Genomic DNA, 27,811 nt, shown 5'->3' with positions numbered 1-27,811 from the left:
TTTTAGCTCCAAATTTTTTATTTTCACAACAGTAAGAGGAGAAAATGGACCCCAAAAACTTTTGTGCCATTTCTCCTGAGTATGCCGATAACCCATATGTTGGGAAAATACATTGTTTGGGCGCACGGCAGGTCCAGAAGGGAAGGAGCACTGTGACTTTTTGAACGCAAAATTGGCTGGAATTGAGAGCGGATGCCATGTCGCGTTTGGAGAGCCCCTGATGCGCCTAAATAGTGGAAACCCCCCACAAGTGACTCCATTTTGGAAACTAGACCCCTCAAGGATTTTATCAAGGGGTATAGTGAACATTCTGAACCCAGAGGTACGACACAGAAATTGATAACATTAGGTCATCGTATTGAATAAGTTGTCATTAGTCTTGAGCGCAAGTGCTCACTACTTGAGTTTGCATCGGGTACTCGGGTATGCACCAAGTATCACAGGTCCTCAAGTGACATGCTCGAGTCCCCGCCCCGCATGTTTCACGGTTGTTAGACATCCAAAAAAAAAAAAACATGCGGGGATCGCTCGTGCATGGCAGGCAATACCCGCAAGGTTTTTTTTGGCCGCAAAGCATGTGGGGCGGAGACTCGAGCACCCACGATACTTGGTGCATACCCGAGCACCCGATGCAAACTCAAGTAGCGAGCACTTGCACTCAACACTAGTCGCCATATCGTCATTTTTTTTTTCTTTACTTTTCAAAACATCACAACCCTAACCCTAGAGTTTATTTTTTACGCCTTTCCTCGTACGGTATAAGTGATTAGACTTTATTCTTCGGGTCGGTGCGATTACAGCGATGCCAGATTCTTATCGGGCTTTTATTATTGACAGCGGTCACACACTAAAAGACGCTTTTTTTTGCAAAGACTAGTTTTTGCATCGCCATATTTTGAGAGCTATAATTTTCCCATATTTCGGCCGACAGAATCATGTGACGGCTTGTTTTTTGCGGGACGAGTTGATGTTTTTATTCGTACCACTTTCAGGCACGTGACATTTTTTTGATCGCTTTCTATTCCGATTTTTAGGAGGCAGAATAAACAAAAAACAACAATTTAGGAATTGTTTTTTTGGGTTTTATTTTATGCCGTTCTGTGTGTGGTAAAATTGAAAAGGCAGCTTTATTCTTCGGGTCAGTACATTTACAGCGGTACCACATTTATATATTTTTTTTTTATGTTTTGGCGCTTTTACACAAAAGCAATTTTACAGAAAAAATATTTTTTTTGCATCACTTTATTCTAAGAGCTATAACTTTTTTATTTTTTGGCTGATGGAGCTGTATGGCGGCTTGTTTTTTGCGGGACAAGATGATATTTTCAGCGGTACAATTTTTTTTTACATTCGTCTTTTTGATTGCGTTTTATTCCATTTTTTATTTGGCGTATAATGATAAAGCATTGTTTATGCTTCGTTTTTTTTTTTTTTTTACCTTATTCACTAAAGGGGTTAACCAGTGGGACAGTTTTATACATCAGGTCATTCCGGACGCGGCGATAGCAAATATGTGTATTTTTATTGTTTTTTTTTTCAGAATAATATTTATTCACGGGTACAATATATTTTTATTTTTGGGGATTATTATTTTATTTTTTTTTATACTTTCTGATTCTTTAACTTTTATACTTTGTGCCACTACGGGACTTTCATATTTTTCACCCAGAGCGCCTGTATAGCATCTCTATGCTATGCAGGCTGCAGCACTGCGCACACAAGTTAGTTAGACCGCACACTGAGCACGGTCTACCCAACTTCCTGCAGTCTGGTGACCCGGATGTCGTCATGACGACATGGGGTCACCATGACAAGCATTGGGAGCCTGCATAGACAGCGCGGGACGCCCGTGAGGAGGTAAGTATCTGCGGTTACCTCCCCTTGCCACTGGCATGCTGCGATCAACTTCGATCGCAGCATTTTAGGGGTTGATGTGCGGTACCGCTCCTGGAACATAGTACCGGGTGTCAGCTGTGACAATCAGCTGACACCGGGCGGCGAACGTCCCGCACTGCTTGTGTGCAGCCGCGATCGCATTCTGCGTACTAGTACGTCCCTGGCCCAATAGGCCCAGGGCACAAGGACGTACTATTACCACATGTCAGAAAGGGGTTAAAAGGAATCTATCACCAGGTTTTTGCTGTGTAATCTGAGAGCACCGTAATGTAGGAGCAGAGTCACTGATTCCAGTGATGTCACTTACTGGGCTGTGTCTTGCTGTTTCAATACAGTCAGTGTTTTATCAGCAGGAGATTATCATTACAGGACAACGGATTAGCAGCTCTCTGACACTATACAATGTACACAGAAAGCTGCCAATCAGTGGTGTGGGCGGGTTATACATATGTCAACATTCCCGAGCTCTGCTAGATCTGCAGCAGAGAAAACTGTGATTCTATCACAACTGCTGCACCCAGTAAGCTAAGTGACACATTGTTGGAATCAGGGGCTATGTCCCTACATCTTGCTGCTGTCAGATTACATAATAAAAGCCTGCTGACAGATTCCCTTTAAGAAAGCACTCCTACAGCATTTTTTATTCCCTAAACCTGTGTAAATAATCTAGAGTGAGTGCAGTAATATACTCACCAATCGCTGTATTCTCTGGTGTCCAAATCCAGTCTTTTCTAAGGCAGGTGACTGTGAAAGCGACTTCCGGCTCACACACAAACCCCAGTGTGATCCGGTGAGTCAGAATTTCCGTGCAAGTCGATGGAGGCTCGTCTGACGCTCCATATGCTTACACTGTGAAAGCCACGTCGGACTCTCGCAGGGTGCAGTGTGAGCCGGCTCGTCGGGATTTCAGTCTCTGAAGAGGAGAGATGCTGGAAACCGGGGAGAACAGCGATCAGTGAGTATATTAATGTGCTTACAGTACACATTTACACAGGTTTAAGGAATAAAAAAAATTTGGGGGATTTTGTTTTACTGTACTGCCCTTATTCTGTCAGAGACCTCCATTCTTTACACTGTAGGTATCATGTAACATAATCTCATCTTCAAAATATTAGCAGCGATTTCCGAACTGCGGCACAACATTGGAGTAAATTTCCTATTGAACAAAGTGAGGTGTGACAAAACCCATTGTGGTCTGCACCGATCACCATCAGGTAAAAGTCAATCAGTTATGAAACTTTATTATGTATCAAGAATTAACCACTGAATCACGGGCGAAGTCTCTTTAATCCTGTGATCTCTCATCGTAGCCAAGTGCTGGCAGCTATTTACAAGCTGTCTGGCTGTGTTATGGAGGGTCCACTCCCCTCCCGAGCTGTACATTGTCCCCCCTCCCCAAGTCTTTGTGAAGAAGAGGTCAGGTATCGCCCACACTGGTGAATGCACGGTCCTGGACATCTCGTCAGCTCTCGGCATTATAGTGGCATTTGTAGGATCTTCTCACCCTTCCGGCAACAGGAATGTATGAGGCGAAAAACAAAAAAAATTACTGGTGCAAAAGTGGAGTTTTTATAGAGGAATCTGCACCTCTGGTAGGCGATTAGTCACGTGTGTCCTCCGCAGACTATCTACTCGCAGGGCTCACAGTCCAGGAATCCTGAAGAAAGTCTTCCAAGTGTTATCAATGCTTCAAGTTCATAGGAAGAGTCTTCTAGGAGGAGCGTTATCCTTCCCAGCCCTCCCATAACTGGTCTCTGCAGAATACAGAACAGACAGGGTCAGAGCCCAGAGCATAATATCCCCTCCCCAGCATTATATTCTGCATACAGGCAGCTATGCAACGAGAAAGAGGCTTATTTCTGTAAGAACAGTGCTACGCAGTGACTGGGGTTGTGCAACACTACATTTAATGACTGTCAATATGGTCACTTTATAGCAGGTAACATGACGGTCATCAAAAATCCAAACCTACTCAATCCTTGGACACGTCATTATTTTTTCTTTACAATCGTATCCCCTTAGTGGCCTAATGGCGGCACAAGAAAATAACATGAATGTATAAGCTTCGGATCCTGAATCCCGATACTAGGTAATTTTTAGGTTTAAAATACGGCTTTGACAATTGTGAATCCTCACGGTGCGCAGTGTGTGCACTGTCAGGAATCTCCAGTGCCAGCATACATGCGGTCATGTGCCGACTAGACATGAAGGAGGCAGGACACGTCTAGTCGAAAAGTGTCCGGAAGTGCAAATCGCATACTTGCAGTTATATGACTGTCCGATCCTAAATAATCCTGACAGTGAGCACTGTAAGGATTCACAAGTTTGCAGTCACATAGAGTGACTGCAGACTTCAGCACCAAGCCTTCACAACCCCCTTTAAGCAGAAGGTTTGAAGCTTTGTATCCGTCACCGATCCATCCCATAAACTAATAAATCACGGACCTTAAACAATAGTCATGTTGCTGAATATTAACTTGTATTGCTGCAGTAATAGAAAGTAATAGATTGGATAACTGAGTGTATAAAAATCCCTGGATCTCCAGGAAGGAGAAGATATTATGGAATATATTTCTCTGTGTTCTAAGATGATGTGCGGAGAACAGAAGCCTTACATCTCCTGCAACACATCAGCCGCCATCTTTATATAAGTGGGGCTCATGACTCTCCCCCTAGTGGAGGATTAGGCTGAAAAACCTGCCCCACGACTGATACGACATATAGTTAACCAGGACTGATATACTGTGTGATGTCCCACAACTCACAAGGATTTCGATGACGGTCTCTTCGTTTTTGGCCACTTTCGACGCTGTAGTTGTCTGATTCCAAGCAAGGAAGAAAGGAGGAGAAAAAAAAGGGAAGGTAACCCATCACCAAGAAGAAAAGTGGGAACACACCGCACTACAAAAGATCTCCAAGCCTTGTCCACAGTTAACAGATGCTGCATGACCACCTATAAATCTAGAAGGCATCAGGCCATGTGCAAAACTAAGAGCCATGAGCTTCCCATGGAGGAGACCAGGATAAAACTATGCAAGATGCAGATTGTGGCAGCTGCTGATTTGCTCCCCTTACCCAGCACTCAGGAAGACACTTACTTGAACTGCTCGAAACTTTCATCCTTCAGACCTGCAAATACAAAATGAAGATTAGTCAGAGCTCAAGCACAAGAACAGCAGCGGGAAGAACGATGATGACTCCTCTCAGCATCTTAGGCGTTGTCTTTCTCTAAGGATAACGTACCGAGCTCCACGTTCCGTGTGCGAGGGTTGCACTGTCGGGAGCCTCGACAGCTGCGCAGCTCCATCAGCTGGACATGTAACTGGTTAAGGACGTCCCGATCCAAAGTGTTCACCGCATTAATCAACTGCAAGAGAGGAGTCAGACTGGTTAATTGGTGGCCCCTTCTGCTTTATGCATGAGAGTGATTGCAATTGTCCTCTGTTATCAGTTACATTGGCGCTTCTTACCTGATAAGGGTCAGTGTTGATGTCGAAGTACTCCAGAAAGCCCGTGGCAAATTCACAGAACAGGAAGTTGTGGGTTTCGTTAATGGTTCTCAGGCACCAGTAAGTGTTGTTGTTGGCACTGGTGCAGGCGCAGAATGGCCCCACTGTGATGGGAGGGAGAGGAGGCAGCAGTGAGGAGAGGGGCTGACAGCCACCCATAGATACTGTTCGGCGTCTTAGAAGGACATCCTATGTAAATGGACTCCTGACTGATGCCTTTAATCTACACTGATAACAGGCCTTATAGCCGGTGCTAGGAGACCTTACATGTCCAGAAGGGGGCGGTCTGCCAGTGCTGGTTGTCGTGGGTGAAACAGGTGAGGCCGGGCATGCTGCACGTGTCGTTGTTCTTCAGCCTTTTCAGCAGTTTGCGCAGTTTCTTTTTGCGTCTCTGTTCCCGCAGGAGCCAGATCTTGTCGTGTTCTTTCAGTGATTTCCTAGAGACAAACCTCACAATCAGGACCCCTCATCACCACCTACATGCACTATAGGTAGCCTCTGTGTGCACTTACTTAAAGGGGTGCATAAGGGGGCCCCCACTCTTCAGCTTTCCCTTCTTGTGTTTGAAGTGATAGCTGTGGTGACAGAGAGAGAGAGGCAGATTATCAAGAATCATCGGTACATGTGACCCTCAGCATTACACCCAGTCACATGACCCAGATGTCCGGGATGTTTAATTCACCCTATGGTCGTACTGAATGTGCAGGTGGAGATACCTGATCTTGCTGCAGTCACAGTCCTCCGGACGCTTTTTCTTCAGGTGACCTCGGACCTCTCTCAGGTTCTTGATCTTATTCTGTAACGTTTCAATCTATAACATAATGGTGACACGGTCAGTTTTGCTGCGAGGGAGAAGAAATGCTGAATGCTACACAACAGCACCCTGTATTATATACTCCAGAGCTGCACCCACTATTCTGCTGGTGGAGTCACTGTGTACATACATTACATTACTTATCCTGTTCTGATCCTGAGTTACATCCTGTATTACACACCAAAGTGAAAAGTGAGTGCAGCTCTGGAGTACAATAATGTAACTCCGGATCAGTACAGGATCAGTAATGTAATGTATGTACACAGTGACTGCACAAGCAGAACAGTGAGTGCAGCTCTGGAGTATAATACAGGATGTAACGCATGATCAGTACAGGATAAGTAATGCAATGTATGTACACAGTGACTCCTCCAGCAGAATAGTGAGTGCAGCTCTGGAGTATAATACAGGATGTAACTCAGGATCAGTACAGGATCAGTAATGTAATGTATGTACACAGTGACTGCACAAGCAGAACAGTGAGTGCAGCTCTGGAGTATAATACAGGATGTAACGCATGATCAGTACAGGTTAAGTAATGTAATGTATGTACACAGTGACTGCACCAGCAGAATAGTGAGTGCAGCTCTGGAGTATAATACAGGATGTAACTCAGGATCAGTACAGGATAAGTAATGTAATGTATGTACACAGTGACTCCACCAGCAGAATAGTGAGTGCAGCTCTGGAGTATAATACAGGATGTAACTCAGGATCAGTACAGGATAAGTAATGTAATGTAATGTATGGACACAGTGACTCCACCAGCAGTATAGTGAGTGCAGCTCTGGAGTATAATACACAATATAGAATGTGTGTACATACATTAAAGACTCTGCGGTTTATAGAGATGTTTTTAATAACTGACCTGTATATTGGGGTCAGGGGTTATAAGCTCCACATAGTGCTTTATAGATAGATCTATAACTGTACAGGATCTGTAGTTAAGGAGGATTGCTCCTCTCACCTCATGGTCGATGTGCAGTTTGTGATCTTTCCAGGCCTGCAGAGACTTGTAGAGATCCAGGTCACACTTCACAGTGTCATTAGGAAGGATGTGGCACCTGTGTATAGGACAGAACATTATGTAGAGGGAGACGCTGCTGCCCAGCTGTACCTATGGCTGCAGTGATCTTGATCCCAGACGTCTCACCTGTGAGTCACTTTCACAGCACTAGGAATGACCAGTTCATTTGTGATTTCTCCAGTGCCGCTGAAGTCATCGGCGTCCTTACCCTCGTCACCATCATCATCATCTTCGGCCTCAAGCAGCTGCCGCTTGGTAAAGTTCCTCCTCAGCACAGGCTCATATTCCTGCTCTATGTCCATATTAATGACATCCCCTGACACTTCAATGGATACAGAGCGAACGGAGCGATTCCTCATGTAATTGGCCTTGTACTCTGCAACAGAAAGGAAGCAGTGAGATCAAAATGGAGTAACAGAAGAAAAAAAAAAGGCAACAACCCTGTGAATAGAGTTAAGCTCTAATAATACCACAGAATAACCACCAGATGGTGCAAGGAGTTAACACTGCAGTGCTGTCTCCATCTACCACCTGTATGACACAGACACAAAGCCTCCTGCGACTGCACTGTATGTGCTGAAGAAAAACAGGCCTGAAGCTCATCTGCTCCACTATCCCCAGCAGATACCTTCAGCCTCTCAATCCCCAAAAAAACCAGCATGAAGAAAAAGGAATGATTGGCATCACGCTGCATCGCCTTTTGAGAACTAAACCTATGTAATAAGGTGAGGGATGAGGCGCCATCAGTCTTGCAACTCTATGCTGGCGGCACCTCTGGACATATTTCAGGAACACAATCTGCCGCTTCTCCAGGACTCACTTTTCTTGGTGAGAAGCTTCTTGCTGCGGCCCAGTCGAGACATCTTATATCCAATGGCGTCACAGTTGCATTCATCGCTGTTGGTGTTGTAGTAACTGGTCATGAGATTGGGGGACATCTTGCTGTCGGGGGCTGCAGACAGACTTGCCATTCCCTTACACTTGTGTAGTCGTAACTTTCCAGTGGGATCCTCCACACACTGCCACTTCTGCAAACAGGAAAAGATAAGAACAAGGTAGGAGCATTACATGAGGCAGGAACTGAGCACTGTCACATTAAAAAGTTACAGATTCATCATACAAGTAATACACTATATACAGCAGAGCCAGTGTGTACATACATTAGAATCAGTGAGTGACCACCAGTATTATACTCCAGAGCTGCACTCACTATTCTGCTGGTGGAGTCACCATGTACATACATTACATTACTGATGCTGTACTGATCCTGAGTTACACCCTGTATTATACTCCAGAGCTGCACTCACTATTCTGCTGGTGGAGTCACTGTGTACATACATTATATTACTTATCCTGTACTGATCCTGAGTTACATCCTGTTATTATACTCGAGAGCTGCACTCACTATTCTACTGGTGCAGTCACTGTGTGCATACATTACATTACTTATCCTGTACTGATCCTGAGTTACATCCTGTATTATACCCCAGAGCTGTACTCACTATTCTGCTGGTGCAGTCACTGTGTACATACATTACATTACTTATCCTGTACTGATCCTGAGTTACATCCAGTATTATACTCCAGAGCTGCACTCACTATTCTGCTGGTGCAGTCACTGTGTACGTACATTACATTACTTATCCTGTACTGATCCTGAGTTACATCCTGTATTATACTCCAGAGCAGCACTCACTATTCAGCTGGTGGAGTCACTGTGGACATTACATTACTTATACTGTACTGGTCCTGAGTTACATCCTGTATTATACTCCAGAGCTGCACTCACTATTCTGCTGGTGGAGTCATTGTGTACATACATTACATTACTTATCCTGCACTGATCCTGAGTTACATCCTGTATTATACTCCAGAGCAGCACTCACTATTCAGCTGGTGGAGTCACTGTGGACATTACATTACTTATACTGTACTGGTCCTGAGTTACATCCTGTATTATACTCCAGAGCTGCACTCACTATTCTGCTGGTGCAGTCACTGTGTACATACATTACATTACTTATACTGTACTGGTCCTGAGTTACATCCTGTATTAGACTCCAGAGCTGCACTCACTATTCTGCTACTGGAGTCGCTGTGTATATACATTATTTATCCTGTACAGATCCTGGGTTGCTTGTTCAGTGACATTCAGTCTTTTGCAGTTTCTCTCTTTTCTGCAGCTGGGAATAGATCTGAGAGATGTTGGATTCACTTATTTGGCTCCAACCCAGCTGAGCAGTGTAATCCGGGCTGTAACTCCAGTAGTGGCCACCAGATGTCACTGCTGACATGCACTTTTTCCTGTAGGGTCATACATATTCCTCACCTGCCCCAGCTGCTCGCAGGCTGTCTGATACTCCGCTCGCTGACACAAGTCTTTGACGCGCTGATACTTGGGCAGGAAGTTCTCCTCTTGTGGATCCACTTTGTCTGTCTCCTTCTTATGCAGCAATTTTCTATAATTGTATATATATTATATAATAATTAAATAATATATCAGGGGTTACGGAAGGGGGCACATACATACAGGTCTCAGGAGGTGACCTAAGGGCGGGTGCAGGTTCTCATGTACCGTCCATCCTTTTCCCCACTCTTCCCCTATAGGCGCAGCAGCACTTACCCGCGCTCCACCAGAAATGAATCTCTCCAGACTTTCACTTTTTTCTGAACTTGAAACCTGAAATAAAGAAAAATCTATCACACCCCAACAAGGCGATGAGCGGGCGTAGTGACGGGCACAGTGACAGTCACAGCAGAAGCCATTGATACAGAATCATCATTCTTTTATATGGGGGATGTCGCTGCGGAGGCTTCGGTGGCAGCCGGCACAAAGATATGAAGACTCGGAAATTTGCCAATAACGTGCAGGGAGAGAGTGTTGCTCATTAGATGTGGCAGCAATGCTAGGAAGGAGGCCAATTAAGGTCTCCTGTGCCGCTTGTGCGGGTTCTTACATCCGTTGCCATGGTTACATCACCTTGTATGACTAGTGCGGACCTTTGATCCGGGTGAATCTGTGTCACCGCACAAGACATCGGAAACGTAACCGCGATTAATGAATTCATTACAAGTTCTCTCACAAAACAAATTTATCATCTAACTAGAGGGTATGATCGCTGAGGACCCCACCAATGCCTGTGAATGGAGCAGTGGCGCGCATGTGTCACCAATGCTCATTTCATTTCTATCAGAGTGGTAGTACGCATGTATCACCTCCGCTCCATTCATTTCTATTGGTGTGGTAGTGCGCATGTGTCTCCTCCTCTCCATTCATTTGTATCAGAGTGGTAGTGCTCATGTGTCACCAATGCTCCATTCATTTCTATCAGAGTGGTAGTGCACGTGTCACCTCCTCTCCATTCATTTCTATCATAGTGGTAGTGAGCATGCGTCACCTCCGCTCCATTCATTTCTATCATAGTGGTAGTGCGCATGTGTCACCTCCTCTCCATTCATTTCTATCAGAGTGGTAGTGCACATGTGTCACCAAGGCTACATTCATTTCTATCAGAGTAGTAGTGCGCATGTGTCACCACCATCCCATTCATTTCTACCAGAGTCGTAGTGTGCATGTATCACCTCTGCTCCATTAATTTCTATCAGAGTGGTAGTGCACACGTGCCACCACCAAGCCATTCATTTCTATCAGAGAGGTAATGCGCATGTGTCACCACCATCCCATTTATCTCTATCAGAGGGTTAGTGTGCATGTGCCACCACTGCTTCATTCATTTCTATCAGAGTGGTAGTGCACATGTGTCACCTCCTCCTCATTCATTTCTATTGGTGTGGTAGTGTGCATGTGTCCACTCCTCTCCATTCATTTCTATCAGAGTGATACTGCGCATGTGTCACCAATGCTCCATTAATTTCTGTCAGTGTGGTAGTGCGCATATGTCACCTCCACTCCATTTATTTCCATCAGTGTGGTAGTGCACGTGTCACCTCTTCTCCATTCATTTCTATCAGAGTGGTAGTGCGCATGTGTCACCTCCTCTCCATTCATTTCTATCAGAGTGGTAGTGCGCATGTGTCACCACCATCCCATTCATTTCCATCAAAGTCGTAGTGCGCATGTATCAGCTCTGCTCCATTAATTTCTATCAGAGTGGTAGTGCGTACGTGCCACCACCGACCCATTCATTTCTATCAGAGTGGTAGTGCGCATGTGTCACCAATGCTCCATTCATTTCTATCATAGTGGTAATGCGCATGTGTCACCACCATCCCATTTATTTCTATGAGAGGGTTAGTGTACACGTGCCACCACAGAAATGAATGGAGCAGTGGTGGCACGTGTACACTAACCCTCTCATAGAAATAAATGGGATGGTGGTGACACATGCGCATTACCACTCTGATAGAAATGAATGGAGCAATAAGAGTGGTAGTGCGCACGTGCCACCACCGACCCATTCATTTCTATCAGAGTGGTAGTGCACATGTGTCACCTCCTCCCCATTCATTTCTATTGGTGTGGTAGTGCGCACGTGCCACAACCGATCCATTCATTTCTATCAGAGTGGTACTGCGCATGTGTCACCAATGTTCCATTCATTTCTATTGGTGAAGTAGTGGGCAGGTGCCACCACCGACCCATTCATTTCTATAGGTGTGGCAGTGCACATGTGTCCACTCCACTCCATTAATTTCTATCACAGTGGTAGTGCACATGTGTCCACTCCTCTCCATTCATTTCTATTGGTGTGGTAGTACGCAAGTGTCACCACCGTCCCCATTCATTTCTATGAGAGTGGTAGTGCGCATGTGTCTCCTCCTCTCCATTCATTTCTATGAGAGTGGAAGTGAGGTTGTGTGACCACTTCATAAGATCCCTGTTCTCGTGATCGGTGGGGGTCCCAGTGAGTTCTAAGTTGGAAATGATCCTGCATCACATGGAGCTCTCACCTATTCACAGGTCTCTCCGTGTCCAGCAACTTCAGGATTGACTTCCCGTCCATATCCGGAGGAATATCCAGGCCGGCGATGTCCAGGATAGTCGGGGCGAGGTCAATATTAAGCACAATGTGCGGGTTCCTGGAGATGGATTAAAAAAAATAAACAAAACATAGATTAGTGATGACAGGGGACGTTGAATACTCCTCTCACATCCAGAGCTGCAGTCATAATTCTACTGTTACATCATGTCGTGTTATCGATTCAGCGTCTTTTGAGTCTTTGCTGAGGTGTGTTGTGAGAGATGTGCGGAATACGTAGAAGAGAAGCACTCACAAGTATCCTGCATCCACGTTTGGCCCGCGGATATAGAATGGCACCCGGATGTCAAACTCGTACGGCATGGACTTTCCCTTCACCAGACCGAACTGCCCGATGTGGTAGCCGTGGTCAGCCGTGTATATTATGTACGTGTTGTCCAGCTCGCCCAGCTCCACCAGCATGTCATAGATCTGGAAGATCACATTCAGCGTTATACTGTATACATCTCGCCCCCCACAGCACATATATACTGAGCCACCCATCCTCCTCCTTCTTCAGGAGTGCGGCAAAGGAAATGGAGTCAAATAAGGAACGCAAGCTCATAAAATAATAAAGTAAATATAAGAATAAAGAATAAGTAATACTGAGCAACTATAACTTATTTCCACTGATTCCAAGTCACAGCCAAAGCTGCATTCCTAATTCTGCTGTTCCATTATATCTTATACTCCAAGCACACCCAGAGCTGCACTCCTAATTCTATTGTCCCATTTTAGCTTATATTCCAGGTACATCCGGAGCTACACCATTACATATTATACTCCAAGCACATCCTGAGCTGCATTCCTAATTCTATTGGCCCATTATATCATATATTCTAGGCTCATCCAGAGCTTCACTCCTAATTCTGCTGTTCTTTTATGTCTTATACACCTGCCAAATCCAGAGCTGCACTCACAATTCATTTGCTTTCCTGGTTCCAAAAAGTAGTGCATTATGGGAGCTCAGATAATAATAATAATAATAATAATAATAATAATAATAATAATAATAATTTTTATTTATATAGTGCCAACATATTTCGCAGCATTTTACAATTAAGCGGGGACATGTACAAACAATAAATTCAATACAAGGTGAGACAGTTTAACAGTTACATCAGGAGTGAGGTCCCTGCTCGCAAGCTTACAATCTACATGGAAATGGGGGGACACAATAGGTGGAAAGTGCTTGTTATTTCAGGTCTGGCAATTATAATAAGTCGGGATTATCATATAAAGCTGTATGATCCGGTCATCAGCCTGTATGTTAAAGTGCAATACTCAATTACCGAGTGCAGTTATCGAGTGCATGGAGGGTGTAGAAACAGATGAACAGTAGGGAGCAGATTCCGAATAGTATTTAGGAGGGAACGGGAAAGTTAGTTTACTGAGTAGTTGAGGTGGTAGGCTTGTTTAAAGAGATGGGTTTTTAAAGCGCGCTTGAAGACATCGGGGCTAGGCATCAATCGGATCGTCTGGGGTAGAGCATTCCAGAGAACTGGTGCAGCACGAGAGAAGTCTTGGAGACGGAGGTGTGAGGTTCGGATTATGGGGGATGTTAGCCTTAGGTCATTTGTGGAACGGAGGGCACGTGTAGGACGATAGACTGAGATGAGAGAGGAGATATAAGGTGGTGCAGAACTGTAGAGAGCTTTGTGGGTGAGAGCAATGAGTTTATATTGGACCCTGTAGTGAATGGGTAACCAGTGTAATGACTGGCACAAGGTGGAGGCATCGGTGAAGCGGCTGGACATAAATACGACCCTGGCTGCCGCATTCAGGACAGATTGGAGAGGGGAAATTTTGGTAAGAGGGAGACCGATCAGAAGAGAGTTGCAGTAGTCCAGACGAGAGTGAATAAGAGCGACAGTAAGAGTTTTAGCAGTTTCCAAAGTGAGAAAAGGTCAGATTCTGGAGATGTTTTTAAGATGCAGGTGACAAGAGCGAGTGAGTGATCGGATATAGGGAGTAAAGGAAAGGTTAGTGTCGAATATGACCCCAAGGCAGCGGGCGTGCTGCTTGGGAGTTATGGTTGACCCCTCCAAGGTAATTTCGATATTAGGTAGAGTTAGGTTACTAGAGGGGGGAAACACAAGAAGTTCAGTTTTGGAGAGATTCAATTTGAGATAGAGGGAGGACATGATGCTAGACACAGCAGATAAACAATCCTTGGTGTTTTGTATTAGGGTAGGGGTGATGACAGGGGAAGAAGTGTATAGTTGGGTGTCGTCAGCATAGAGATGATATTGGAACCCAAATCTGTTGATTGTTTGTCCAATAGGGGCAGTGTATAGAGAGAAGAGGAGGGGGCCTAGGACTGAGCCCTGAGGAACCCCGATAGTAAGGGGATGAGGAGGGGAAGAGGAGCCGGCAAAAGATACAGTGAAGGAGCGGTCAGAGAGGTAGGAGGAGAACCAGGAGAGAACGGTTTCCTTGAGGCCTATAGAGCGGAGCATAGTGAGGAGGAGCTGGTGATCCACAGTGTCAAATGCTGCAGAGAGATCCAGGAGAATCAGCAGGGAGCAGTGACCTTTGGATTTGGCTGTTAGTAGATCGTTAGAGACTTTAGTGAGGGCAGTTTCAGTGGAGTGTAAGGAGCGGAAACCAGATTGTAGACGGTCGAGGAGAGAGTTAACTGAGAGATAGCGGATTAGACGGGAGTGGACCAAGCGTTCCAGGAGTTTAGAGATGAATGGAAGATTAGAGACAGGTCTATAGTTAGCAGTGCAGTTCTGGTCCAGGGATGGCTTCAGATAATAATTTCATTGTCAGAGCAGAGGTCACACAACTGCGAATGAAGTGCAGAGAAACTGTGAGAAATTGCAAACACAGCTCTGGATGTGACTGGAGTATGAAGCATGATATAACCAGAATTATGAGTGCAGCTCTGGATGTGGCCCAGTGTAAGACATGATGTCACTGGAGACATGGTGTACCTTGGGATCAGTACAGGATAAATAATTACAGGCGCTGTATTACAGTGAAAGCTTCGGCGTCTGAGGCTGTACCACCAGGAGAAATCGGCCCCTCTCACCGTCCCGTAATATCAGGATTATTTTGGAAGCACACAAGAGGTTGGCAGTATTCCCTGCATGCTGCTAATTCTAACCATTTAAGAACTCCGCTTGATTTCAGCAAACTGAAACATTATCACTTATCAGGGGCTAAAAACTGTCCAGGCCTATTCATGCTCACAACTGAGGGTTTGTTACTTTGTATCATTATAGACAATACAGCAGCACAAGTCTCTATCCTGTGCTGGACTCCCTGCACTGATATATTGTAACAACTACTCTCAGTTACAGGGAGGCTGGGGGAGGGCCCGCACCTTCTCCATAGAGTCCTCCACGGACATCAGGGTCTGTAGTCGCCGGCGCTGCAACATGTTGGTGAAGTCCATGTGGATGGGCATCATGGGGCCTGTGTACCTCATGATCCAGTGCTTGTCTGGGTTTGGGGCATAGTTGTAGCTTGGGGTTCTGAAAGACAAATGAGTTCAGTCGGTCAATATCAGGGGTAGATAGGAGAGGAGTGGGCGACATGGCGTCTCTACGTCCGCCCGGATACTCACATGTGCTGGGAGGCGTTGGAGAACATGCTGGAATACTGGGGTGCAGAGTCTTCAGGGCCGTGGGGGGCGGCGTGGCTCAGCACCATCAGCACCGGTCGGTGGGGGTACATTTTCTTGGAGTTTTGGAAGAAGTTGAGGCTATTGTTTGTGATGAGATCTGTCAGATAATCCTACAAGAAAAAACACGAGAAAAGTGAGACTCCTCCACTTGATCCATAACCTGGGTAGCATCGGCAGAACAGTCGCCCCAAAACTAAGGTCTCTTAAGCCTTTTTTTTTATTAATCTGGTTGATGACCAGTACGGTGGCCAGTAGAGCTCCCATTTAAGTTGCCACCAAACTTCTAAGGTCTCTGAATGAGAGACCCTTAAAAGGCGATGGGGGCCATATTGGTTGTCGCCCGTTTTTTTTCGCATAGTTTTACACCTCGCCCCCTACTCAGCGATTCCTCTGGCTGCCGCATCATTAACCTCTGAGAAGAAGGGCGCCGCTGATCAATGATGTGTAATTGTTCTCCTTGTCAGCCCCGATCATACAGAGAATTTCTCCCTAAAGACTCCGTCGCCTGCGCTGAGACATCTCCGCTCATGTCAGGTCTGCAGCGCAGATCAATAATCGTGCTCGTTTATCGACTCAGAGCGATGATCTGCAGAGAAGCAGCGACTATGTCACCCCGGAGGATGGACCCCGGGGTTACTATTGGGCCGGCGTCCAGTCTTCTGCAGGAATCTGGCAGCTTGTTCCAAAGTCTCAATTCGAATTTGTTTTTGGAAACCATAAAAACAACAGCCCTTCCACAGCTGGGGGTTTGTAACAGTGTATTCAGTGTAACGAGCCCTCCACTAGGATGGTTTCCATATGCGGACCACAGACTTCATTGTGATCCCTCTGGAGCCCCCCCACACCGGTCACAGGGTGGCGCTCACCTTGGTGTAGTCTGACCCATGTTTCTCCTTCACCCCGTTCCGGCAGAGCGTGTAGTTATAGAAGCGCGAGTTCTTCACCAGCCCGACCCACTCCTTCCAGCCCGGGGGGACGTACGAGCCATTATATTCATTAAGGTATTTGCCAAAGAAAGCTGCAACATAAGACGGAGGAAAAGATGAAGTCACAAGACGAGAACAAGGACAGCGGTGTTCTGCTCAACCAACGGGGTGTGTGGCCGAGCGTCACCGACACCGGGCACCAGACACAGCGTCACATGTAAGTGTCACCAGTATGGCTGCAGCCCCTGTACCTATGCCTATCCTGCGCTACACTGATGTGTGATCATCTGCATCTAATCCTATCCTGTGCGATACTGTCTGCTGAGCTACTATATCTAATCCAGTGTGATACTGTCTGCTGATGTATCTAATCCTATGTGTGATAATCTGCTGATCTACTGTATCTAATCTTAGCATGTGCAATACTGTCTGATGAGCTACTATATCTAATCCTGCATGATACGATCTACTGATCTACTGTATCTAATCCTATCCTGTGCAATACTATCTGCTGAGCTACTGTATCTGATTCTATCCTGTGCAATACTGTCTGCTTAGCTACTGTATCTATTACCATCTTGTGTAATACTGTCTGCTGAGCTACTGTATCTAATCCTATTCTGAATCATTCTGTATCTAATCCCATCTACTTAGTATCACGTATGATAGTATTAGCTACAGTAGCTGTATGCTGAGCTACTGTATCTAATCCTATTCTGTATGATACTGTCTGCTGAGCTGCTGCATCTAAGCCTATTACATAGGATTAGATACACAACTCAGCAGACAGTATATGTAATAGTCTTCGGTACCGCAGCTCAGCAGACAGTACCATGCAGTATAGGATTAGATACAGTACCATGCAGTATAGGATTAGATACAGGATCTCAGCAGACAGTATCACACAGAATTAGAAAAACACCACATGAGTGATAGTGTTTGCTCAGCTACTGTATCTAATCCTATTCTGAGTGATGCTGTCTTTTTAGCAAATGTATCTAAGCCTTTCTTTCGTGCTGAGCTGCTGTATCTAACCCGATTACATGTGATACAATCTTCTGAGCCACTGTATCTAATCCTGGGGAAGCACGCAGCTCTACATTCATCATATTACTTCGCATATTGTATCTAAGCCTCGGCTGTATCCAAGCCTCGGCTCATTAGATTGTGAGTTCCGTTAATCACATGGCCAGGACCACCACAAAGGAGGGGTTGTCTCACTGGTGTTTCAGCCGAGGGGACCCTTGGGACATTTACAGGGGCCACACTATAAAGTATATGATGTATATTGATGTATATGCAGTCTCACTATTGGGGTTTGGGGGTCTCCCCTTTGGTGTTTGGGGGTCTCCTAGGCGCTCACTGACATGCAGCATCTTATTTACAGATTTTGACAATTTTTTCCCCCCCAGATTTTTGGCTTTACAGACACCAATTAGCAAAGAAAGTGACACACTGAGGATGAGACAGAAAGGGCGCAGATGGTGGAGCGGGCGCAGCAGGGGAAGGGGAGACATTTTTTATTGTTCTTTCGCAGCCTCATCAATAAAACATGGAGGAGAGAGGCAAACGTGTCCCAGAATTCTCCTCCAGATCTTTATAGGGGATTTTTCCTGAATTATTTGCAGCTTGTGAGTCGATGGCCGGTGACACCATTCACTTCTTGGGGTTGTGCACCTGTGTCCGCCACAACACTGGACGGGATGACCCGCGATTATGGGGTGAGGATAGGATTAGATCCAGCCGACAAGTGGCGTCGATGCCGCTAATTACTGTGAATTGTTTGCAGCTGATTAGAATAATCCCCGTCCACCACCCCGGACCATTAGAGGCATCAATTTGTCGCCATTTATGCTTACGAAAGGCAAAACAAAGCTGCCCCTGACCCGCAGAGCCACGGATTCTGCCATAGCTGATTATTATTTATTTTCACTTGGAGATGTCTGTGAAAACACAATCGCCTGTGATCAACATTCACCAGATGTGCTAACATGCTGATAAAGAGGACGCCCGCTGCAGTCCTATGTAAGCCAAGCTTCATCGCTGGATAAGGAAAAAGTTTTGCTCTTTTCCAATAGACATTGGGAGACTACACCTGCACTGACACATTGTAACAAACTCTGGACGACAGAGATTTGTGCTGCTTCTATGTTCACCTCACAGAGGATTGTCCACACTGATACACTGCAACAAACCCTCAGCTGTGCCAAAAATGTGCACTATTTCAAACCATTTTACTCTAGGATTGTTACCTCTGCCCTAATGATACAGGGAGCCTCAGCCTCCACTAACACTACAAAGTTATAGACGTAGACTGGACAGGACGTAGCCGACTCACCCGTCCTGTAGCCGGTGTTGTTCAGGTACACAGAGAAGGTGTGCGGCTCGTGCTGCGCCTGCCAAGACGGTGACGAGCAGTTCTCGTTGTTAGTGTAGGTATTGTGGTTGTGGACATACTTTCCCGTCAGGATGGAGGAGCGAGAAGGGCAGCACATGGGGGTGGTGACAAAGGCGTTAATAAAGTGCGTCCCTCCCTGCTCCATGATGCGCTTTGTCTTGTTCATCACTGACATGGAACCTGAAAGAGAATAAAAAAAAAAATCAGGAAAGATCATAAGCCCCAACCTTGGGAAAACATGGAGTCTGGATACACCACAGGACGGATGGTATAATACCACTATAATAATAGAGAACCGGTAGTATATTACCACTATAATAATACAGGATGGGTGGTATAACCCCACTATAATAATACAGGACGGGTGGTCTAATACTGCTATAATAACACAAGATGGGTGGTATAACTCAGCTATAATACAGGACGGGTGGTATAACCCCGCTATAATAATACAGGACGAGTGGTATAAACCAGCTATAATAATACAGGACGGGTGGTATAACCCCACTATAATAATACAGGACGGGCGGTATAACCCCGCTATAATAATACAGGACGAGTGGTCTAATACCGCTATAATAACACAAGACCAGTGGTATAACCCCGCTATAATACAGTACGGTTGGTATAACCCCATTATAATAATACAAGACAGGTGGTATAAACCCGCTATAATACAGGATGGGTGGTATAACCCCGCTATAATAATACAGGACGGGTGGTATAATCCCACTATAACAATACAGAATGGGTGGTATAACCCCGCTATAATAATACAGGACGGGTGGTATAATCCTGCTATAATAATACAGAACGGGTGGTATAACCCCGCTATAATAATACAAGAAGGGTGGTCTAATACAGCTATAATAATACAAGACGGGTGGTCTAATACAGCTATAATAATACAAGGGTGGTCTAATACAGCTATAATAATACAAGACGGGTGGTCTAATACAGCTATAATAATACAAGACAGGTGGAATAATACTGCTATAATAATACAAGACGGGTATCATAATACTGCTATAATAATAAAGGACGGGTGGTATAATACCACTATAATAATACAGAACCGGTAGTATATTACCACTATAATAATACAGGATGGGTGGTATAACCCCACTATAATAATACAAGACAGGTGGTATAACCCCGCTATAATAATACAGGACGGGTGGTCTTATACCGCTATAATAACACAAGACCAGTGGTATAACCCCGCTATAATACAGGACGGGTGGTATAACCCCACTATAATAATACAAGACAGGTAGTATAAACCCGCTATAATAATACAGGACGGGTGGTATAACCCCGCTATAATAATACAGGACGGGTGGTCTTATACCGCTATAATAACACAAGACCAGTGGTATAACCCCGCTATAATACAGGACGGGTGGTATAACCCCACTATAATAATACAAGACAGGTGGTATAAACCCGCTATAATAATACAGGACGGGTGGTATAACCCCGCTATAATAATACAGGACGCGTGGTATAATCCCGCTATAATAATACAGGACGGGTGGTCTAACACTGCTATAATAACACAAGATGGGTGGTATAACTCAGCTATAATACAAGACGGGTGGTATAACCCCGCTATAATAATACAGGACGGGTGGTATAACCCTGCTATAATAATGCAGGACAGGTGGTATAACCCTGCTATAATAATACAGGACGCGTGGTATAATCCCGCTATAATAATACAGGACGGGTGGTATAACCCCACTATAATAATACAGGACGGGCGGTAGAACACCGCTATAATAATACAAGACGGGTGGTCTAATACAGCTATAATAATACAATACGGGTGGTCTAATACCGCTATAATAATACAGGACAGGTGTAATAATACTGCTATAATAATACAAGACGGGTATCATAATACCGCTGTAATAATACAGGACGGGTGGTAAAATACCACTATAATAATACAGAACCGGTAGTATACCACTATAATATTACAGGATGGGTAGTATAACCCCACTATAATAATACAGGGCGGGTGGTCTAATACCACTATAATAACACAAGACCGGTGGTATAACCCCGCTAGAATACAGGATGGGTGGTATAACCCCACTAGAATAATACAAGTCAGGTGGTATAAACCCGCTATAATAATACAGGACGGGTGGTCTAATACTGCTATAATAACACAAGATGGGTGGTATAACTCCGCTATAATACAGGGCGGGTGGTATAACCCCGCTATAATAATACAGGACGGGTGGTATAACCCTGCTATAATAATGCAGGACAGGTGGTATAACCCCGCTATAATAATACAGGACAGGTGGTATAATTCCGTTATAATAATACAGGACGAGTGGTCTAATACTGCTATAATAACACAAGATGGGATGGTATAACTCAGCTATAATACAGGACGGGTGGTATAACCCCGCTATAATAACACAGGACGGGTGGTCTAATACTGCTATAATAATACAAGATGGGTATCATAATACTGCTATAATAATACAGGTCGGGTGGTATAATACTGCTGTAATAATGCAAGACGGGTGGTCTAATACCGCTATAATAATACAGGACAGGTGGTCTAATACCGCTATAATAATACATAATGGTGGCAAAATAGAATAATAATACATGACGGGTGGTGTAACAGTATAATAATACAGGACTGGTGATATAATACTATAGTAATACAGGACCGGTGGTGTAATACCGATATAATAATATGGGACAGATGGTATAATACAATAATACATACGATATATAATAATAATATTAGGATACTACTATAACAACGTGGCTATGGATGTGACTAGAATATAAGACCTGATATAATTGTGGTGAGGAATACAGAGGGGTCTCATGTGTAGATCGGAGGTCCCAGCACTTTCACACTACAACCTCTGCTCCATTCTGAGCTACATTTCAGGGGGTCAGAGGCTCGGCCCCCCATTCTGCATTTGCTCAGACTACACATCGTCCCAGGTCGGCTCCGCAGCTACTAAACACTCTTCCATTAAGGCTCTCCGGCTGATTGTGAGGATGTGACAGGAGCATCTGTGCGGACACGATAGTACATGCAGCACGACCCTGGAGAGCGCGCAGGACCCCGCCACCACCGATATGGAAACACATGATCTAATATGAAGGTAATAGAGGATGACAGCGGAGGGCCTGCCGCGATCAGGAGCGCTCACACAACTAGGGCGACCATAAATATTTAAACTTACAGCCAAAACAACTTCAGATTTAAATCACTACAACCCCCAACAGACAAAACGTTACATTAACCCCCTCCAGGCTCACCGTAGCCTAGGACGCCACCACCACTCCTCTCGTGTACAGATACAGAATAATTGCTATTAAGTAATGTCTTCCTTCTTTGTATTGATATATTATTATTAATCATTTCCTCTCTTGCTTCTCACTCTGTTATAAATATTCACTTCCTTCCATATATAAATATTATTTATTAATAATGTATCGATAGTTGAAAGAAATAAATAATAATGTAGCAAAACACAGGAGGAGGCGATTATTAATATATCAATATAGCACAGGAGGTGATGATTGAGGAGTACCGTAATAATAATAATAATAATAATTCTATGATATATTGATGCATTATTAATAATCACCTCCTCTCGTGTACAGATACATTTTCATTACCATTAATAATTTCTTGCTTTCGTATTGATATGTTATTACTATTCACTTCCTCTCTTGTATTTGATACATTATCATCAATATTCACTTCCTCCTGTGTATAAATATATTTTTAATCAATTCCTCTTATAATCGATCATAAAGTATCGATACGACTGGAATTAATAATGTAGCAAAACACAAGAGGAAATGATTAATAGTACATCAATATATCAGAGGAGGGGATTATTATTATTCATAATAATGATAATATTAACTTCCTCTTTTGTATTGGTATGTTATTATTCACTTCCTCCTGTGTGTCAATTTATAATTATTATTAATCACTCTCGCTCTTGTATAAATAATGTTTCGACACTCTAGAGGAATTATAATAATAATTATAATAATGATGATGATGATGCAAAACAAGACAGGAAATTATTATTTTCAATACATAAATATAAATGTAATATATATTAATATAATAATTATAATTACTACCTCTGCTATATTGATATATTATTAATAATCACAACATCTCGTGTATAGATACAGTATCATTACTATTAAATAATTTCTTCCTTTCTTGTATCGATAGGTTATTAATAATCACTATCTCTTTGTATCGATACATTATTAATAATCAGTTCCTCTCTTGCATTGAACCGTTATCAATATTCACTTCCTCTTGTGCATTGATAATAAAAAGTATCAATACTGAAGGAATAAAATAAATAAATAATAATGTAGCAAAACACACGAGGAAGCGATCATTAATAATATATCAATATACCAGAGTAAGTGATTATAAGTGATTATTAATAATAATAATAATCATCATCATCATCACTTCAGCTGGCATATTGATATATATGATTAATAATCACCTCCTCTGGTGTAGATACATTTACATTACTAATAATTTCTTCCTCTCGTATCGATACATTATTACCAATCACTTCCTCCCACGCATCAATATATTGTCATATTATTTTCTTCCTCTCCTGTAGCAATATATTATTGTTATCATTCACTTTCTCTCTTTTATTTCTTTAGCTCATGTATCAATTCTTACCAATCCCTTCCTCTCCATTTCATACATTATTATTAATAATTACTTAATGATAGATTATTATCTTTGTCCTCTCCATACTGTATATGAATATATTATTATTATAATAATAATATTTGTCCCATCCTCTAGTGTCTGGCTAGATTATTATTTTTTATTTTTATACATTGTTATTTCTTCATCTGGTACACAGATACATTGTTATTCATTTTTTCCTCTCTCGTATCGATGCATCGAGGATTTTCGGCCGCCGGCTATTTACATTTTCTGGATGAGCAGAATAATAAATGATCCCCGGGGCAGGAACTGAACAATCTCCATCTAATTGAAGAATGAAATTACCCTAATGTCAGCGGTGCGTAATGAACGTCGCGGTGGCAGAGGCTCCATCACTGGTGTTAGCAGATCTGACAAGTCGATGTAGACGCTGCCGTCTGGGGATTTGATGGCTCGGTAACTCGTAGTTAATGCATGCGGTGGCACGAGCGCTGCTGATGGATTCCAGACGCAGGGGATAATCTGCTGCTCTGCAAATCTAAGCCCCAAAATTTCCTGAGATTTGTCACTCTGCATGGATATTAGTGACAGGAAATGATGGCGAGCAGAACGCGGCCTACAATCACCTCCCGGCACCTGCGGCTTCTCACTTCTCATCTATGTATACAGAGACAGGATGCAGCTGTCCACTAACCGGGGCGCAACCAGGACCGCAGCGCCGGACGCCATCTTTATATTCACATACACACACGTAGCCCGTCTGATGTTAGTCGCCATCTTTCTCTGTACGCTACTAGAACGGCTCTCGCCTCCTCGCAATTTACATACAGACCAGGCCGCTATGGCCATCATGGCACGTACCCAGCTCCACATCCTGGTCGTCGGTCAGCACAAGGATGATGTTTGGGCGAATATTCCTACGGTCCCTCTGGAATCGGCCCTTCAGTCGCTGCTTGGACAAGAAGGGGAGGCTTCCACTTCCCTCAATCACCGACAGGACAGCCGCTATCAACAGGCCAAGCAGGAGAATTGGCCGCGCCATCGATGAGGTCTTGTCTCTTCGGAGAGAGTCACAATTTCTGCGGAGAAAGGGACAACTTGTCAAAACTGACATTTTGCACTTATAATATGTACTCAGTCCAAAGCTTGAACATGTAGTCAGGTTGCCCTATCCCTTTCACTGGCAAGTACAGGTATACAAGGGCCTGCGAGCACCTTCCCGACGCAGGGGAGGCAGTAACATGACCGCCCTCTTCATGGCTGGAGGTACGATGCATTTTTCTGCTCACAATGGACGGTCTATTTAACGAGGAATAATAATGCCATTTCCTACTAATCCCTTATTAATTGGCCTCATTCACAGTCACTAGGAGGACGCTGCAGGAATCCGCCTCTGCACGCTATGGATTATTAACCGCCATTATTCCAAGGTTCTGCACTCAATACTCAGTTATTCACCGTCTCATCGGGAACCTCACTGGAGCCGTGGGGTCACACGAGGCCGGAGCAGCTCTCTCCATCCCTTACAATCTGACAGCTGAACATTACTATTACTTCATACACAATGACTGGCCTCCTAGGTGGAAGAAGGTGAATGGGCATAGGTACGGGGCGGAGGGCCTGCTGTAATTATACCGGCACTGACTCCAAAGACGATTTTCGCCTTTGCAGCAGTCAGACATCTAATCTCAGGTGTCTGATCCCGAATTCACAGAGAATCAAAAAGGCTTGGAGGCAGAACTAAAAATTTGTAAAGAGAAAGAAACGCTACGTAGGGTGAATATGTATTTTAGGAGCCAAATGGCAAACGAAAAATTGGAAACACTCACCTGAGACCGCAGATCATATACAATGATAATGGTAGTATGAAAACCACTGGTGTCAGCCGAACGGAGTCCAGCCAATGCCCCTATGATCCCTAGGGTATCAGCAGACAACCTTGTTGGGTATGAAGTGTGCCAAAATGTGTAGAAAGGCTAGATTCAAAAGATTCATATAAGTCTAAAAACGAAGGACTAACTCCGCAACCAACCAAATATCGAAAAAAATATTTGAAAACAAGATTATATGTAAATAAAAAAAATAAATAAAGTGACCGTGATCTTAAAACATCAGTCCTGACAAAGGGGATCCCTGTTCCACAAAACACATTGCTTATTTGTAAGGTTTTGATTTCTCTATAGGTTTTAAGATCATTGTTGCATTATTTACTTTTTATATATATTTTTAGTTTTCAAATAAATATTTTATTCATCAAATTTGGCACCTTTTTTTTTTTTTATTTAGTTCTGTTTTTTAGGCTTATCTGAATCCACTGGATCCGGCCTCTATGAAGTGGTCCACGCAGGTCATGAAACCCGCAGTGGGGCCAGGATTTGCAGTCGTGTGAACTAGGGATTACTTTTTCATTCAGAAATTGTGACTGCCTGCTATCTAGGTCAGGCGACGGCTGCCCCACTCTAGGTTTGGCAACGGCGGGGCGGCTGCCCCACTCTAGGTTTGGCAACGGCGGGGCGGCTGCCCCACTCTAGGTTTGGCAACGGCGGGGCGGCTGCCCCACTCTAGGTTTGGCAACGGCGGGGCGGCTGCCCCACTCTAGGTTTGGCAACGGCGGGGCGGCTGCCCCACTCTAGGTTTGGCAACGGCGGGGCGGCTGCCCCACTCTAGGTGTGGCAACGGCGGGGCGGCTGCCCCACTCTAGGTGTGGCAACGGCGGGGCGGCTGCCCCACTCTAGGTGTGGCAACGGCGGGGCGGCTGCCCCACTCTAGGTGTGGCAACAGGGGGGCGGCTGCCCTACTCTAGGTGTGGCACCGGCGGGGCGGCTGCCCCACTCTAGTTGTTACAACGGCGGGGCGGCTGCCCTACTCTAGGTGTGGCACCGGCGGGGCGGCTGCCCCACTCTAGGTGTGGCAACAGGGGGGCGGCTGCCGCACTCTGTGCACTAAAACTCTATAAGTACAGTCTCTGCTCTCATAGATGGAACAAAGCTCCAGCTCGGTGGGTACGAGGTTTTTTCAACCATAAGAGTGTTGGGTTGGCTCCAAGTTGGACACAAAAGTGAAATAATTACGATTTTAATATGTCGGCCTCGCCTTTGTCTGCATGGAAAAAAGCCTAGAAAAATAATACATGTAAGAAGGACAAGGCAGTGTATTCCAGCGCAGCTCACAGGCATTCTGTTTGCGGGAGGAAAACAACTACAACACCTCTGAAATGGTGGAAAAAATTGGTGGCGTTGTCCCAGCAGACGGGGGAGGAGGGCTCATGTGACTGCGATTGCTGCAATTATTGAGAGCAGAAGCTTCTCTTACGCAATTCCTTCATCCCAGGCGCCCCGGGAGCCAAAAACAGAGAAACTCAAACCAGAACTAGACAAAAGTGACAGTGATTAAGATGAACACAGTCCAAATCAAGGACTGTGGCGGCCTCTGGGCAAAACATTACTCAGAAACATCAAGCCAGAGGTGAAGGATGAAAATTATAAAACTACAGTATAATAAAACATCATAAAGAATAAATCACAAATGTAACAGTCCAATGCAACGCCCAAATATGACTCATACAGTGCATAAATAATACTGCCATACAAGGCATAAAATGGCAACATACCTTGATAAAATAATACCACCATGGTGTAACATCATACAGCTCCTAACCAGTACAGCTAGAGGGCACCCAGCCGCTACAGCTGGAGGTCCCCCAACCATGCAAGCCGGGGGCACCCAACCACTCCAGCCGAAGAGCGCCCAACCACTCCAGCCGAAGAGCGCCCAACCACTCCAGCCGAAGAGCGCCCAACCACTCCAGCCGAAGAGCGCCCAACCACTCCAGCCGAAGAGCGCCCAACCACTCCAGCCGAAGAGCGCCCAACCACTCCAGCCGAAGAGCGCCCAACCACTCCAGCCGAAGAGCG

General features: G+C 44.6%; 1 protein-coding gene across 10 annotated transcripts in view; it reads right to left on the bottom strand.

The window, feature by feature from the left end:
- Positions 1-27,811, bottom strand: part of SULF2 (sulfatase 2) — an 87,323-nt gene continuing 59,512 nt past the window's right edge. For 9 of the 10 annotated variants that reach the window (XM_073682651.1, XM_073682650.1, XM_073682653.1 and 6 more), the window contains 20 exons: positions 24,759-24,976; positions 19,124-19,363; positions 16,726-16,877; positions 15,800-15,969; positions 15,557-15,707; positions 12,482-12,657; positions 12,158-12,286; positions 9,870-9,926; positions 9,576-9,705; positions 8,067-8,274; positions 7,373-7,622; positions 7,187-7,283; positions 6,122-6,216; positions 5,918-5,980; positions 5,673-5,842; positions 5,367-5,509; positions 5,140-5,263; positions 4,995-5,025; positions 4,662-4,715; positions 1-3,650 (listed from right to left, as the gene is read on the bottom strand). In XM_073682651.1, the coding sequence (XP_073538752.1) occupies positions 3,620-3,650; positions 4,662-4,715; positions 4,995-5,025; positions 5,140-5,263; positions 5,367-5,509; positions 5,673-5,842; positions 5,918-5,980; positions 6,122-6,216; positions 7,187-7,283; positions 7,373-7,622; positions 8,067-8,274; positions 9,576-9,705; positions 9,870-9,926; positions 12,158-12,286; positions 12,482-12,657; positions 15,557-15,707; positions 15,800-15,969; positions 16,726-16,877; positions 19,124-19,363; positions 24,759-24,976 (2,689 nt within the window). In that variant the 3' untranslated portion in view covers positions 1-3,619. The remainder of the gene's footprint in view (positions 3,651-4,661; positions 4,716-4,994; positions 5,026-5,139; positions 5,264-5,366; positions 5,510-5,672; positions 5,843-5,917; positions 5,981-6,121; positions 6,217-7,186; positions 7,284-7,372; positions 7,623-8,066; positions 8,275-9,575; positions 9,706-9,869; positions 9,927-12,157; positions 12,287-12,481; positions 12,658-15,556; positions 15,708-15,799; positions 15,970-16,725; positions 16,878-19,123; positions 19,364-24,758; positions 24,977-27,811) is intronic. The other variant, XM_073682648.1, reaches the window with a different exon arrangement.

Source organism: Phyllobates terribilis, unplaced genomic scaffold, assembly GCF_046119375.1.
Source record: "Phyllobates terribilis strain yellow unplaced genomic scaffold, ASM4611937v1 Scaffold_5__5_contigs__length_657084704, whole genome shotgun sequence".
In the NCBI taxonomy this organism is placed as follows: Eukaryota; Metazoa; Chordata; class Amphibia; order Anura; family Dendrobatidae; genus Phyllobates; species Phyllobates terribilis.
The sequence above is the reverse complement of the archived record's forward strand: the minus strand, read 5'-3'. Positions and strand labels throughout refer to the sequence as shown.